Source organism: Arabidopsis lyrata (genome assembly GCF_000004255.2).
Source record: "Arabidopsis lyrata subsp. lyrata unplaced genomic scaffold ARALYscaffold_4, whole genome shotgun sequence".
Lineage (NCBI taxonomy): Eukaryota > Viridiplantae > Streptophyta > Magnoliopsida > Brassicales > Brassicaceae > Arabidopsis > Arabidopsis lyrata.
Window position 1 is genome coordinate 23,149,808 of NW_003302552.1, and position 16,042 is coordinate 23,165,849.

General features: G+C 39.5%; 5 protein-coding genes across 5 annotated transcripts; 1 reads left to right on the forward strand and 4 right to left on the reverse strand.

The window, feature by feature from the left end:
* Positions 1–3,560: 3,560 nt before the first annotated feature.
* LOC9318192 (pectinesterase inhibitor 6) lies at positions 3,561–4,589 on the reverse strand. The gene has a single exon (XM_002882080.2). It carries the CDS (start codon positions 4,359–4,361, stop codon positions 3,744–3,746), a length of 618 nt encoding a protein of 205 aa, XP_002882126.1. The 5' UTR covers positions 4,362–4,589; the 3' UTR covers positions 3,561–3,743.
* A 778-nt stretch (positions 4,590–5,367) lies between these two features.
* Positions 5,368–10,927, reverse strand: LOC9318193 (DExH-box ATP-dependent RNA helicase DExH8). Its single transcript, XM_002882081.2, has 14 exons — positions 10,484–10,927; positions 9,953–10,130; positions 9,654–9,827; positions 9,319–9,466; positions 8,879–9,187; positions 8,607–8,753; positions 8,354–8,534; positions 7,679–7,956; positions 7,472–7,588; positions 7,246–7,390; positions 6,823–7,091; positions 6,457–6,651; positions 5,858–6,391; positions 5,368–5,772 (listed from the first exon to the last, which is right to left on the reverse strand). Exons 1-14 carry the CDS (start codon positions 10,641–10,643, stop codon positions 5,560–5,562), a joined length of 3,048 nt encoding a protein of 1,015 aa, XP_002882127.1. The 5' UTR covers positions 10,644–10,927; the 3' UTR covers positions 5,368–5,559.
* A 31-nt stretch (positions 10,928–10,958) lies between these two features.
* LOC9318194 (NADH dehydrogenase [ubiquinone] iron-sulfur protein 5-B) lies at positions 10,959–12,037 on the forward strand. Its single transcript, XM_002880273.2, has 2 exons — positions 10,959–11,272; positions 11,725–12,037. Exons 1-2 carry the CDS (start codon positions 11,123–11,125, stop codon positions 11,824–11,826), a joined length of 252 nt encoding a protein of 83 aa, XP_002880319.1. The 5' UTR covers positions 10,959–11,122; the 3' UTR covers positions 11,827–12,037.
* A 61-nt stretch (positions 12,038–12,098) lies between these two features.
* LOC9316387 lies at positions 12,099–14,523 on the reverse strand. Its single transcript, XM_021028194.1, has 6 exons — positions 14,027–14,523; positions 13,401–13,573; positions 13,223–13,278; positions 13,068–13,093; positions 12,690–12,978; positions 12,099–12,610 (listed from the first exon to the last, which is right to left on the reverse strand). The coding sequence occupies exons 1-6, from the start codon at positions 14,229–14,231 to the stop codon at positions 12,277–12,279; spliced, it is 1,083 nt and encodes a 360-aa protein (XP_020883853.1). The 5' UTR covers positions 14,232–14,523; the 3' UTR covers positions 12,099–12,276.
* A 218-nt stretch (positions 14,524–14,741) lies between these two features.
* Positions 14,742–15,998, reverse strand: LOC9318195 (universal stress protein PHOS34). Its single transcript, XM_002882083.2, has 4 exons — positions 15,668–15,998; positions 15,474–15,568; positions 15,098–15,219; positions 14,742–15,019 (listed from the first exon to the last, which is right to left on the reverse strand). Exons 1-4 carry the CDS (start codon positions 15,849–15,851, stop codon positions 14,932–14,934), a joined length of 489 nt encoding a protein of 162 aa, XP_002882129.1. The 5' UTR covers positions 15,852–15,998; the 3' UTR covers positions 14,742–14,931.
* Between the last annotated feature and the right edge of the window lie 44 nt (positions 15,999–16,042).

Consider the following 16,042-nt stretch of genomic DNA (forward strand, 5'->3'; position numbering starts at 1 on the left):
GCTCTTTTCATTGTCATCTCTTTCTCGTGCCAAGCTTTCATGTATGATATCGTTACGTTTAGCTCTTCCAATACTATCTCTGGTAGTTCACAAGCCCTCGGTCTCTTCTTCCCATGCGCATATTTTGCTTTTAGCAAATCACCTAGAATCGATTGTGTTGCTTTCATCCCGTACTTAGACCGCGATTTCACATCACAACTATGTTTCAGAGTTGCTGTTCGAATTTCCACATTCTCCGAGTTCTCGTGAAACGTTGCATATATCCTCCAGTGACATTTGGAATTATGGCATATCGCAATTACCCGTCTTTTGTCTGAAGCTTTAATTCAGAAATTGAATAGCCTTTTAATAGAGTACACACACAACGCCTTATGCAACTCGGCTTTGTTCTTGAATATCCTTCCAATATATATTGAATCACCCGCCTTCCTAAGATTCATGTTTGCTGTGTCTTGAGCAACTCCTTTTGCGTTGTCCTAGAATGGTGCGGTATCTCTAATCATCTCAAGATCGTCCCCCACTAGTTCAGTAAACATGTTTTCACCCAATGTAAGTTGCGAACTTCTTTGCCCCATTTGGAATGACATTTCTGCACTTTCCTCTCCACCACTACAACCCATGACCTCCTCCTCTAAATTTTCTTGTCGTTCTCCGTCATCAAAAGCTGAAGCATCTGGTCTTCCTTCCAGAAGCATATGATTTCGTCCAGTCGCGTCCCATGTGGTCCCTCTATAGTCAGTATCAATCGTTTCTGTCCTTAGCGCTTGTCCCTCTTTCTCTCATTCGTCTATCCTCTCCAACCCTACCACCCAAGCCCTCCTCTCTATTTCTTTGTCCTTCTCCGTCATCAAAAGGTGAAGCATCTTCTCTTCTTGGCAATGCTGTAACCGGAACTTCCACTAGCCCTAACGCAGTCTGATTTCGTCCACTGCCTGTATTCCTTCTTCCACAACTACTATCCCAAGAAGGAATTAAACTATCCGACGTTTCTGTTCCCTGCGAATTTGCCCCTATTTGCCTCATTTTTATTTGCCCCATTTGGATTGACATTTCTACACTTCCCTCTCCAACACTACTTTCTCTTCTGCCCATCTCAGCAACCTCAACTTCAACTAGCTGAAGGCCCGATTGTCCCCTCATTAAATAGTCATCTGGTCCCCCACCGCATTGTCATCCACCTGTCCCCGCAATCTTTCATCTTCAGTCGTTATTGTTTTCTCCTTTGAAGTCTTCCAAGGATCCCAATCCGGTGGGTACTCTGTTTCTATCAACTTACTCATGGCATCAAAGTCATAATCTCCAGAATCTTCTTCCTCACTTAACATATTATCTTCTGAGTCGGATTCCCATCCCCCGCAATCGCTACCCGTATCCAATTCTCCAACTAGTTCCTCTTCTCGTCGCTTCTTTGCATTTTCCTTGTCAAGCGAAGCTTTCTTCCTCTTATAAGACTCTTCAAACTCATATATCTCAGCCATAAATTCCTCTTCCTCAAAACTAACTGGGATAAACTGTGTGCTGTCACCAGCACCCACTTCTGCGTTGTCCCCGACAGCATTCGAATCTGGTCCGTTGATTGCGTGTTGTCCCCTGGTGTTTGCACACTCTTCATCGTCTTCTACTAAAGTTAGATACATGTTCATACCTCCTTTATCTACCCTTAACTTTTTGAACTTCGACAATGAACTCTCGCTATCAACAGAGACAGGAGGCATCTTTTGTTGCGTGAAGACAGTGTCTCCTCCTTCGAACCAAAAACTCAGCTCCAATTTTGTCCTTTTCCTGTCTACTCCAAACGCTGTAGCAATTTTCTGTTCAACATCAGTAATTGTGTCTCCTTCTCCTACATCTACACACTTTGCATATTTCTTTGCTGACATCTTGAATCGCCACTCACCACTTTCTTTGCATTCCCAGGATCCGACCAATATCATTACTCCTTCGTCCATTGAAACCTGTCGTCCTCCATTTAATACACCAAATTAGTATGATAGTTGGATGCATTTATCACAAACTAACAATCCTAACCGTTTTTCGAAGGACTACAATTAAATTCATAAATTTACCTTCAAAAACTTTTACTGTCCCTCCTTCTACCCTAACTTCAATTTCGTCCAGCATAAGGGTTTTCTCCCATGAATTCTAGTTTACCCAGATCTACATACAACCTTCTTTTACATGATGTATTAGTAGAGCAATTATGGCCTAACCCTACTCTATTATCATAATATTAAAAAAATTTCCGTACGCACTTGTAAACGTCCAGCATTAAATGCACCTTCTCACTCTTCTCCCGCGACGCCCCATTATGTCTCTTTTACCCTGACACACACATCTGTGCATTAAATGCACACTGCTTCCTTTTCTCCCGCGACGCTCCAAGATGTCCATTGATCTGACACACACATCTGTCTCAATCAGGGGTAATTTGGTCCGGATCTCTGCGTGTGGCATCCAAATGTGGTAGATTTGGCAAGCTTTTTTGAAATGTGGTAGTTTTGGAATGACACATTCTGAAATGTGGTAGATTCAGTCAAATTTCCTAGTAAAAATAGTATAGTAGATAAACACTACTCTAGTTAAGTACAAAGTACGTCTTAACTATTAACAACGCTTTAAAATCATTGCAATTAAGTTATAGTAAGAAATTTCCCAACAAACAAATAGTCTACATATATAGTACTACTCATATTTTCAATTTTATCACGACTCACGTGTTAGTGTTAAGTTTGGCTGCCATTTAATAAATAAATATATTTAATATTTACTAAATATATACACAAGCTGCCAAACTATATATATATATATATATATATATATTAAATATATATACTATTTATTTATTAAATATATACACAAGCAGCCAAACTATATAAATGAATCCTGGGAATTGGGAAATGGCTCAATAGGTATGTAACGTTTTTGAATGTATAAATCTGTCTTAAACAACAGAACTATCTCACGGTATATATTTTATATATGACTTAAAATGAATATACGATTGATCATTTGATATTGCTGTTGTAACGTTTTTGTGAAACGAAAAGAAACATTAGTTTGTGCGGGGGCCTTTGGAGTAGTCACGAGGAGAAATCCAGATCCACATTTTGGGTTAAACGTAGGCCCATAAGTGACCAATGACCATTTCGCTTCCCTTTTGTTATTTATTCGCCTTAATAAAAAAAAAAATTCATATTGAATATATGCCTCAATAATTGAAAATTTCATAATAATTTGTTTTATTCCAAAATTTAATGGACACTTCCACAATAAATTTTGTAAATTACATTTATTAAATATTTTAATAAATTGAAAACCAGATGTAATGACTATATACACTTGTGGAATAAATAACGAATCATTAAATGAATGTTTCTGAAATGTAGTTGAAACAACTTTTATAATGTTTGTCACCAAACTTACGGAATGACAAAATGGTTCGATACAAATCACGATACGTACGATTGATAAAAAAAAATTGTGAAGTTAAATATACGGAAAAAAGAGAGGAGATATTTGCAAGATAGAGATAATTAATAAACCGAGGCCATATGACTGACTTTTAATAACTATGAAATGATGAATTCATGATAATTTGTGTGAGTTAAGAATAACCAGGACAACAATCATATTGTTTATAATTAATACTATAATCTATAACAATAATAGTTCAGAGTAAAATAAAGTGTTTTTTCTTTTTTTATAATGTATGATTTGTATGGTAATAAATATCATAGCGTAGATTACAAGCCGTCAAAAGCAAGCTTGTTGAGGAGAGCCAGAGCATTGCTGCATAATCGCATACACTTGGTAGCCTTCCTCCGAACCATCCTGACCGTCCGTGATCTACTCGACGTCTCTTCAAATCCATCTAGACACGTGTCCTCATCTGTGAGTGCTGCGCTTAGCCACGTGGCGAGATCGCTTATCTGCCGCTGGAACTCATCCGCGTTCAGTGTCCGTAGAACGGCGAGTGACTTGTACAGATTGTCGAGGGAGTCCACGAACAGCTCTCGGCAATCCGACAAGGCGATTCGCTCGCGTTCCCCAACCGCTGAACGCTGCGTTTTGAGCAAGAGTCTCAGCATCCGTTTGGTGTCGGTTATGGTCACCGCGACGCTAGCTCGAGCCCACTTGCTGGTGTTGTTTCGAGCGACGATTGCAAACGGCCATAGCGTTCTGACACAGAGGCGTTGGTATCGCGTTACGTTGCACGCGTTTCTAACGTATGTGCTGTACTGCGTTACGATGTCGTTTGTGTTGTCGTTGCTACTGGTAGAGGCTAACGACGGATTTTGGTTTAGTGCCACAAGAAGAGAGAGAAGCAGAATAGAAAACGTGATAGAAGAAGAAGAAGACATGTTCTTTAGTATTGGATCTAAACTTTAAAGAAATTGGGACGATATTTTTAGATGGAGAGATAGAGACTATATTATATACACAAGACGAAGGAGCCTAAGGGATTAAGGTTTAACCTTTTTAATTAGGGACGTGAAATTGAAGTTTATGAGAGTATTTGGGCAGTTCATTTGTTTGTAGGTAATGTAGTAATCATTGCAAACGGTTAAACATTATATCCATGATTTTCAAGTCTTCTAGCCATTTTGGGTTTTGCTTTATGGTGTTGTTTTGAATTCGGTTTTTCTTTCTTTTACTATTTTAAGTAAAACTACTACCACATCCTAAAACTAGATATATGTGTTAATTTTTTTAAAAAAATTTGCATTGGTTTTGGCTTGTCACAAAAATAATATAAATAAAATGGTCACCAAAAATCATATATGAATTTAAATGAAAATAACAAAATGGAAGGGGTATATCTTTTGTTATTAAACTCCTAAAATAATAAAATGAACTACAAGAAATCGTATATTTTTAAAACTATGAATCTGTGATGATTAAAAATACGCAGAATCATCGGATTGCCAATAAAAACAGTAAAGAAAAGGTGATAATCAAGAGAGAGGAAGCAAGAGAAAGGTGAGAAGCAATAATGAAAGTTAAAAGGGTAATCACTTGGAGTTGGTAATTCTTTAAGCTTAATTTTTGATCCTCTCTAATCATTTAATGTTATGAATTTGATTATTGTTTTTCTTTAAGCAAGAGGGAAATCTTAGAATTTTTTAGAACATATCTGAACGTGGATTTCATTTTACAAAAATAGCTATGTATACCTGGGGGTCTGAATCACTTCATTCAATACCAAGAAAAAGGACCGGTTAACATATCGTTATCCAAACCGGTTGATTCACATTTATTAGGATGTGTGCTCGCATTGAAAATGAGTGAGGCAGTGATGTTAACCCAAATTCACGACCTAACCACATTTTTTTACGTGCGTGAACTTCTGGTATAATATCGTCAAGGTTAGTTATGAGTCTGGTTCGAATAATAAAAGATAACATCAGATAGAATACAAGAGATTGTCACATGAATTGAAAGGTCTAAACATGGTTATGGCCATTCACATGATCGTGATGACTTAGGGACAGAGACAAAACTCAAAAATATCAAAAGGTAGAGTTTTTTTTTTTTTTTGTCTTCTTTTCCACCAAGAGATCATTTGTTGTGCAGAGATTTGTGAAGAAGAGAGGTGTAGTCACCAAACTGGATGTCAGAAGGCGAATGGAGATTAAAGACATAGGAGATTGGTCTGGAGACTTGCATAGGCTTCTGGATTGTTAATGTGTCTTGAAATTCACCAAAGCTTACTGAATTGTGTGGGAAAGACTCTCCAAGGAAGAAGAAGCTGTCTCTGGCTAGCTTCTCAACCTTGTAAAAAAAAACATACACAAATAAATGAATGGAGTGGACAAAACAATGAAGGTACTGATGCAACAAGACTTTTTTTTTTTACCTGTAAGAGTGAGAATCTGACGTTGTTCATTGTGAGAATTACTCGGATTTCGTAAAGATTATCACCGAGTAATCTGATTGCCATGTACTCGAAGAAATTCTGCAGAATAGTTTTCTGTCCCTCAGGAGTATCAGCATAGCTGTCTGGGTTAAGGAACCACAACACACATTTCACTTCGCTCCAAGGGATTGGGTTCTCCCCTCCTGCTTTTGAGATGATTGTCTGGTAGGGATGATTGAGACCCCAGAAGATTCTTGTGTTTGCAAGTGATGAATCACAGAGAAGCGTATCTGAAGATGATGATGTGGCGAGTATTCTCCAGGACGGATAACAATTGGCTATACTTGAGGTGAAACGCATGGCAGAGTCATCAAACACAAGGATACATCCCTCTGAAGAAGTAGGAAACAAATCCAGAAGGGGAGATGTGGAAGAGCCATCTTCTTCTGCAAGGCATTGGGGAGGTAGACGATATGATGTTGCCCGTCTTCGCATGACGTGGGAAAACAAACACGATTCTCCATTTCGGCATCCCTGCAAAACCGACGTATTAGCACAGACACTGAAGATGGCCCAACTAGGATGGTAACTTAATGCACCTGCAATGACGCGAAAAATTTGCAGGCTGGTCCTGTTGACTGAAGAGTATGAGAGAACGTGCACTGGTCACCACGGTTACAAAATCCATTAAGAAAATATACACAGACCGGGGCCTCTCCATCCTCAACGTAATCCTCAGGTTCGATTGCTCCGTGGCCATTATCAGATTCAGATGGTGTGCATTGAGTTCTTATCTATGGCAAATGGAAACAGTAAAAGATCAATACGCTGTAAAGAAGAAACATCGTTTCCAGCTATAGCATCCGCCACACTCTTATCATTGAAAAACTTGGCACAATGAGAAGATTGATAATGCCTGTAAACGCAAGTTCTAAATACACGAAACAAGATCGGCAAATGAATACCTCTTTGATAATACTGGCCATGTTTTCTGCAACAGCATAAGCTTGGAATGCGTTAGGAGGAACAAACGGCATTGATACACATTTTCTTACTTCAGGAGGTGGTTGATTATTATCTTCGTCCTCAGAGTGTAGATATTTATCCTCAGAGAGTTGGCACTCAATATAGCATGTGTGATCAAATTCATATGGATTGTAATAGGTTGGTAGAGAATCAGAAGAACTGATGAATTGAGGTCTGAAACGATGAAATGAGCTAAGTGTATCTTCATCTGTAAAACAGGCGAAAGTTCCAATTAAAAGGCAGAAGAAAATAGAGAAATTAAAAAAAGGGCTATTAGCATGTTAATGTGTCTCTAAAATTGTTTTCCATGAGTAAAATGGAAAGGCTATGAAAAAAGAGTCGATGAAGTGCCATGAACTTACACATCTCAGACACATGATAGAACGATGACTGAAGAATATTGTGGAAATCACACCACTCTTTTTCAATCTCAGGAAACATCAACTTGAGATCTTTGTCTTTCTCTTTTGCCAGAAGTTGTTTCAAGTTTTCAAGACGATGCTTATCCTTCAAGGTGAGAAACATTGGTAAGATCATCAAGAATAGAAGCTAGTATTTCTTGGGAATATGGCGAAACTATATTATTACCTTAAAGACACGCTGCCAAAACTGAAAAGCACAAAAGTTTGCCATGAGTACCATCTCCCTCCGCCCACTACAAATGGTCTTGCTGCCACCAAAATAGTGGTCAAGATACTCTAGAAACTGTAAAAGAAGACATAGGTGAAGTGGATGATTAACATCATGATCAAAAAGACGTGCAGAACTGTAGATAAATCTACCAATAGGACATACCAGTGAATCATCTCCAAAAGGATGATGGATAGGAAGCGGTTGGGTATCCATCAGGACACCTAATAGAATCCCTTCTCTTAGCATTCCCATTTCACCAAACTTGACGACCAGAATACATGCATCAAAGGACAATGGGAAGCTAGCAAGTAACCGTCCATAAAATGTGGGCTCATAACGTCCCCTGGGCGATTTCCGCAATGCTCGTATGCTTAATAGCATCTTTAATGCATCATCAATGACATTTGGGTCTGGTGGATCCATAGCTTTTGCCAGCAACACTATGTTATAGAATATAATAACACTCAGTTCAACTGACGGAATCTGATTAGATAGTGGCAAAAACATTTTGGATACTATCTTGTAGATTGGATCTATTGTATTTCTAAAGCATATATGCATCCACATTTTAAGAATAATGGATGGATACTCCCACCATAAGATACTCCCACCATAAGCATTTAGCTTCATCTAAGGTACCTCATTGTTAACTATATCTACAGAGCAATCTTCATGTCAAACAGGAACATGTAATTAGAACTTACGTGATAAGTACTTATGCAGTAGCAGAAGACCTAGTAAACCCGACTGTCCTTATTAGTTCATAGGTAACCCAAGTTTGACATTGTCTATTATAAAAGAAGTTAAGCATTCTCTACACAATTCTAACATTATTACCATTTGCGTCATTAATGGCTCTGGATTCCGTGCAGCAAATATGGAGAACTTGTTGTCTCAATGACAGCTTAAGTATAGCTGGGGGCTCATGTTCTTCAAGCTTGTTAAAAAATGCACTCGGCACCAGGCGATACACCTCACCATCACATGTTCGACCTGTCCTCCCTCTACGTTGCTCAGCCTATAACTCCACATAAGAAACTAAATTTAGAACATCCACTATTGTTCCATAAATGGTAAATTCTAGCAATACCTGAGATCTAGAGACCCAATCAAGTTGAACTGCGTCTCTTTTTCTGGATGCATCCCAGAACACTTGCAGAGACCGGCATGAGTCAATGACATAGGCTACTTTGGGTATTGTTACAGAAGATTCCGCAATGTTTGTAGCCAATATTACCTGAAAACAGTAATTTGGAAAATATATATAACTATGAAATCACTGAAGTCACAAAATGGCATTGCATTAATACGAATTTGCATATCTCTCAAGGAAGAAGAAACATAGAAAGTTCAAAGAGAAACCTTACGGCGGGATCTGCATATCTTCATAGCTGCCAAGGCTTGCTCAGTGTCAATGCTTCTGTGCAATATGTGAACCTCAAAAGATGCACGAAAGGGTTCCAATTGATGCCACTGCTGCTCAAGTGAGTAGTATGTTGGAAGGAAAACCAAAATACTCTTCTCAATGTCTGGTTCCTTTTCATGAATATATAAGATGAGATCATGAATAAGATTTTGCAGTTCAGGTTTGATTTCAGCATCAGCTGAAGAAGGACTTGGACCAGGACAGTAAGCTGAGAAATCAGAACTCATACCAAGCAATCCTGCAACCTGCTTCACAAACAGTGTCATATTTAATTAGCTTGGAAAGACTTGCCGTCAGGAAAGAAGAAAATCAATTGGATAATTATATAGTTTCATAAAGAGCAAAAAATCTCAAACATAATCTCAAAAAGTTTAACCTGCTCAAGATATAATACTCTTCTCTGGAAAATTGTTCTCTGGTCAGGGCTAGGAATAGCAACTACTTCTACGCGTTCACCCCTGCCTAGTTCTTTAAAGTAGTCTCTGTACCTTGTAATATCAGCAGTTGCAGACATCAAGACCACCCTGTAAAAAATCACATCACCTCTTTAATAACCATGACCTCAATACAAACGTTTTCGGTAATAACATGTATGAAGTAATGAATCGGAATAGTATTAAACTGACTTATCTTCTATCAGCAAACACAACCACACGGAACAGTTTAAGAACCTTAAAGTAATTACGTCATGTTGTAGAAAAGGGTTATAACCTGAGGTCATTGTTCTTCATGAGAAACTGCTTAACACAGACAAGAACAAGATCGGACTCCACAGATCTTTCATGCACTTCATCAAGAATGATAACCTTATACTGAAGTGCATTCAACCCCTTGTCTAGCATTTCATCCAACAGAACTCCAGCTGTTTTAAAGAGAATTTTCGACCTGCATGCAACAAAAAAGCCAAATACCATCAGTTTACATTTGTCCTGAAAACTCGGACACAATAGAAGAAACTGAAAAGGAGATACTGTTCTAGAAGTCAAGAAGATGAAGATTATGATAGTTACCCTTCAGTCAAAATCTTAGAATGTCCAATGTGGTAACCAATTTCTCCACCTAAATCAGAGTTGCGAGATTTAGCAACCATCTTAGCAACAGCTACAACCGCAAATCTCCTAGGCTGTGTACACAAAATGGGAGCCATGTTTGCTTCCAGAAGGAATTGTGGAACTTGTGAACTCTTCCCTGAAGCAAAGAAGGACAAGTAAGTAACCACACTACGGATGAGATGAATCGAAAATCCAGTTATCCATTACAATCAAAACAGTGGCCCTACATGTACTATTTTGGCTTTATGCGTTAAGATAGAAACGAATCGAATGAACTATCCAGTCATAGGAAACGTTCAAAATCTGGTGTCAGACATGAAACCCTAGGAGAGAAACAAAGCGAGTCCAGAATCGACGGAGTATTTCTATAATCAAAATGACGAATACGACAAAAAGAAAAAGAAAAACCCCAACGGAAATGCAGATTACTAGAGTAAGTCGTCGAGTAGTGAAGTAGAATAAGAGAAAGAAGAAGGCGAGCGCACGTACCGCATCCAGGCTCGCCGACGATGAGAGTGACGCGATTCTCGAGGATTTTGTCGATGATTCTCCTCTTCATCGCCATAATCGGAAGCGAAGCGAAGTTCGAGGAGGGTAAAGGTAACGATTCAGAAGAGCTGGAAGTCGAAGTCGGCGAAAAAACCGCCATTGTTGTCGTACTCAGAGGTCTCTCTTCCTCTACACGCAGAGTTTAGTGATCTAGTCTCTGCTGGTACGAATGACTAATACTGCCAATCACCTCCTCCTCTCATTAGCTTTTAGAGGGGGAGGGCGTCGCATCGTTTAGGTCGTTGTTCTCTCAAGTCTGATTAGTTGACTAAGTTTGACTAGTCAAAATGTGTGCGGTGCTTCACACACACTAGAGAGTTTGCCGCGAATTACCTTACCTGGGTGGGTCCCTCTAAGGAAAGGGCATACATATAACATGGGCAAAAAAGTGCCGCCAATCAAAATTATTGAAAAAATAAAATAATGTAACGAAATGAATCGGCCCACTCATAGCCCACTAATATAAAAGTCCATTAACGGGTATCTCGGGTCATCCAAACCCAAACCCGAACCATTTTCGTTGACGAAACGAAACCTGTCTGGTTTTGTTGCGTTCTTCCGATTTGGGTTGGAGAGGAAATGGCGTCGGGATGGGGAATAACGGGAAACAAAGGGAGATGCTACGATTTCTGGATGGATTTCAGTGAATGTATGTCTCACTGCAGAGAGCCCAAAGATTGTACTCTCCTTCGTGAAGATTACCTCGAGTGTCTCCACCATTCCAAAGAGGTACCCACTTCTTTCTTTTTCTTTCCGGTGTTTCATTGGATTTTCCGGTTATATTGTTTGAAGAATTTTCATTAATTTGATGGTTCTGATTTTCAGTCTGATTGTGATGTCTAGATCACTGAGTTGTAGAAATTCCAAAAATCCTTGATCAGGTCGACCAAAAGGGAAATGAGTCCACACCTTTTGTTAATTGGGCATTTTATAGTTAAGATGACATTGGAAGATCATGTTCTCTTGTTTAAGATAGGATGTATCGATCAGGCGTTTCTGGAACTAAATCATCTCTGTGGATGTTACAACTGTTCTTCTGCAATTACATACATGGCTCTCTTACAACATTACTGTAGGAAACTGTGTTACTATTGATTTACACCACTGGTGGTTTCTTTATTTTGTATGAAGATGCTGCAGTGAGCATTGTTTAAGCTTTATGTGTTGTGCACCTGTCGCAGTTTCAAAGAAGGAACAGGATATACAAGGAGGAGCAGCGTAAACTACGAGCAGCTTCGAGGAAAGGTGAAGAAGGCGTGGATGGGACTCATACCCATCACTAGTCTCAACAATCCTCCTCCAAAGAAGAATAAAAAAAGGTTCATGGAAGATTTTGTATCTTGGAATCTCAAAACGCTTTGATTGTTTTTTCAGTTTTCAATTTATCCAATCATGTTCTGCTTCCTTTTCATGTTAAATCGTCTCAACACACCTTGAGACATGTACTTTTTCTCCTGAATTATGGAAATATATTGTGCAACATTTACTTCTTCAGTTTTACTCCATCCAACCAGGATCAATGGTCAACTTTACTGCTCAAATTTTGGTCGGAATCTTCTGTTTAATCAATTATAACAACGGTTCTTAGAAAGCTCACAATGTACATTGGAAACCAGTTATAGTTACATCGTAAACATGTTTGATCGATCAAACAAGTCCCCAGTTTTCTTTTATACATTGATCATTTAGCCTGATAGAATTCTCCCAGGCGACTTTAGAGTACACAACTTCTCTCAGAAGTGTCTGTGCCACAAGCTAGAGATCGTGCGGTGATTCGACAGGACAGGGAAATGTGGAAACCAATCCCTCTCCCAAGCATGAATTTGATCTGTTTCTGGTTCTTGGTGTCCACCTGGATAAATGAAGAATCCAACGTTCTGATCTGGCATTGGTGGCGGTGATAATCCCCTTCTTGTCATGGAGATGAGAGGTGGTGCGAGAGTGGGACCATTGGCATGATGTTGCCTCTGATGATTATAAGCATGATGTTGTGTATGAAGGTGTTCACGCATTTGGGTGCTGCTTCCTTGGTAACTGTTAATTGCTGGTGAGGTCCTTTGATTAGACCTACATTGCCCAAATCCAAAAAAAAATATTGTAAAACACTGCAAGAAGTTGAGAGCAATATGGAGTTCGGGAAGCTAACCGGTGACTAAAAAGAAATGGGTGCGCATAAGGTAGGCCTCGTGCTGCTGAAGAGTCAATTTCACCATCAACCACATGAGCACCGGGTAGTGAAAACGATGGGGAATGATGATGATACTGGGGGGCAACAGCAAGCTGGTGAAAGTGATCGTTAGAGTGGCTGTTCCAGGAATGATCATCTGTGCTGTTGTTGTCGCTAGTTCTCGGGGTAGCAGCTGGGCCCGGTCCAACATATGCAAGATACGAATGATTCACAGCAGCGGCGTGGTGTCCATGGAACTCATTATGATCTAAGGAAGAAAGATGCCTTTTGATATTATAAACGGTTTGCTAGACAAAATGAAATGGTCGTATAGAGAACAATCAGCGTCTAACTTACATGTAGTGGTTGCAGGTTCCAGTTCCCTGAAACACACAGCAAAAGTCAATTCAAGCTTTCGCGTTTGAAGGACCAAAAGCTTTTTAAGGAAAAACATTCTCTTGCCTTAGCAAAGAGAGACAATAGCAAAAACCATGGTAAAGGTGTACGCTTACTCGAAAGAACCTGCTTGAGAGAGTTCACCAAACGGGCACCAATGGACCCGATATTGCTGCAAACACCGTTAAAGTTCAGGATAAACGATTTCACATTAACAGGTTGTTTGATAAAAGCACAGTTCTCATGAACACGAAAAGAAAGCATATATCGTTACACAAAATACTGAGCTTTTACCATTTCCGGATAAGTTAAAGCATACAAGTCTTCTTCAGGGATCCAATCTTCCATAGAAAACTCTGGAAAGGGGCGAGTAGAACCGTTTGCATACAACCACTGACCCTTTTCGACATTCCGACAGTTAGGGCATTGCATGGCTCCTTTCATGTTAAAAGCCGATCCAATGCAATCTGCAAGTGACCAAAGAACAAGCTGCTAAAGGGAAAGCCGTAAATAGCAACAAATTCACCAGCCAGATAATAGAACTAGCAAACGATATTCTACTACATAGAGCAGAACCCGATTCACAAGATACTACACACATTTGTCAGAACTCGACATAGACATCATTTCTTGGATCATCCCACTGTAGAGTCGTGGCAATCTAAGCTTCTAAGTCAAAGCAAGGGGAGAGCTTATACTTAAGGAATCCCTCTATATTCTCACATTGATTCGATTATCGTCTAAATCTACCATTAGATGATTGCAAAAAAGCTCGTAGGCAAGCCTTTAAAGCCATCAGATCATTAAACTTTGATCCTAGGATTACTATACAAGCAGAGACTATATCAAACGAACGCAGATTGGCAATTGTGATCGAGGAAACGCAAAATCGTAAAAGATGGAGGAAGGGGTTGAAATACCCAAATGGAATTCGTGACCACATTGGAGCTTAGCTTTGGATCTGGTACCATCATCGACCACCAATTCGAGGCAAATCGAGCATGATACTTCGACAGGAGACGAGGCATCCTCCTGGTTCCCGCGTTTTCCAGGGCCCCATCCACCGTCCGATTGGCCAGCAATTCGGCGATGATCATCGCAACCAGAATCTTTAGCTCCGGCCATATCTTCACCAGCAGGCCAAATCGGAGGGAAGCCACGAAATTATTTTCGTTTTCAAAAGAACAAAAAAAAACAGAATTGTCAAACAAAAATCAATGAAAAATCATCTCTCGCTATCGCTATCTCTCTTTGTTTCTCTCCGATTTCGTCTGCCTTTTGGAACGCCGATGCGGTAATAATCTTACAAATCTATCCTTCCTCTTCTCTCTCTCTCTCGTCCGACCTGTTAGAGATGACGTGGTTCAAAACCGGACAATGACATTGGACTCTCCCATTTCTTTTCTTTCTCTCCCTTTGTGGATAATTTATTTATTTTATTCAGTTTTTCGATTCGGATAGATCGTCAAACCATTCATCTGAACCAACAACATTCATCTGAACCAACAACATTCATCCAATAACCAACCTAAATATTGTTCATTTAAACTATAAATCAAAATTTATACTATAATTTGTTTTGATAACTTCTTTTTATCACACCCATTATGTAAAGTTTTTGTTTAGCGAGAAAGATTAGAATATTAAACACGAATATATTGTTTAGGGATACCAAAACATTGTATTGTAATAAACAGTTACACATATAAATGCAAATGTATATTGTTGTTTCACATATATTATTTATTATTTCACTTCTTCTTCTGAATTAGACTATGCAGAGACTTTGCTTTGACTGCTACACCGAGTAGCTTTGCTTAGGGTTTCAGACCTTGATCTTAGGCTTCTTCACGATCATGACCGAGCAATGAGCGTGATGGGCGCAATAGTCGCTCGTGCTCCCGAGAACCGCCCTTGTCGAATGATGATTGTCAAGTGAGTTAGAATGGATGCATAGTTAATTATAAGAATTAAGGCTGAATGAAAAATACCTCTTGATAGCTCCATATCCATGGCTTCCCACAACAAGAATAGAAGCATGGTGCTTATCTACAACTTCACATAGGATATTCCTTGCATCACCTTCAAAAACTTCGATCACCGCACCATGAACCTACACAACAAACCAAGGATGATTGAGAAGAAGAAGGTAGTTGCGCCCTCCTAGTAGCTAACTAAAGCTAGATAGTTGCTATAACCACTGCTACTTAGCTTGAAGCTCTTGAATGTGCTAGAGATTCATATTACCAACCTCATCTAACAGTCCAATACAAGACATGATGATAAAATCCAAGAAACACATAAATAAAGGACCAAATGCGAAGTCTATCAAAGAGAATTCGAATTTTGATAAAATTAAGACCGTACCGATTTGCTCTGACAAATTGCTTTGGCTTTCTCGACAACCTTAGCAGCGGTATGCTTCAGATCAGCATCAACATAAGGTACAACCTCCGCAGTTCCTAAACACACAGATTAACAAAACCTAAATGATCTCATCGCTAAAAACAGAAACCTTGACAAGGAGAATCCAGAGGGAATGGGGAAATTAAAGAGCGTACCGGGACCAGCGAGACCAACGGCGGAGACGGCGTTAGGTTTGGCGTGGACGATGAAGAGCTTAAACGGATAATTGGGAGCGTAAGGAGCGAAGAAGCGATCGAGCGTCCACTCCAAGGCGTAAGTGCTCTGCTCGCTGTCGTCGACTCCGACGACCATCACCGATTTCTCATCTCCGGTGGCCATGACTCCTTAACTGTTCGCCGGCGTGAAGACAACGCGCTCTTGTTTTGTGCTTGAAAGAAGGAAAGAAGCCTAGAAGAATCCTCCAAAGTGTTGCACAGAAAAAGAGAGTTTTGGTATTTTCTAATAAAAAGAAAGAGGAATGTGATACTTTGATTTGATGACGTGGATGGTCATCGTTCCTTGATGCTAAA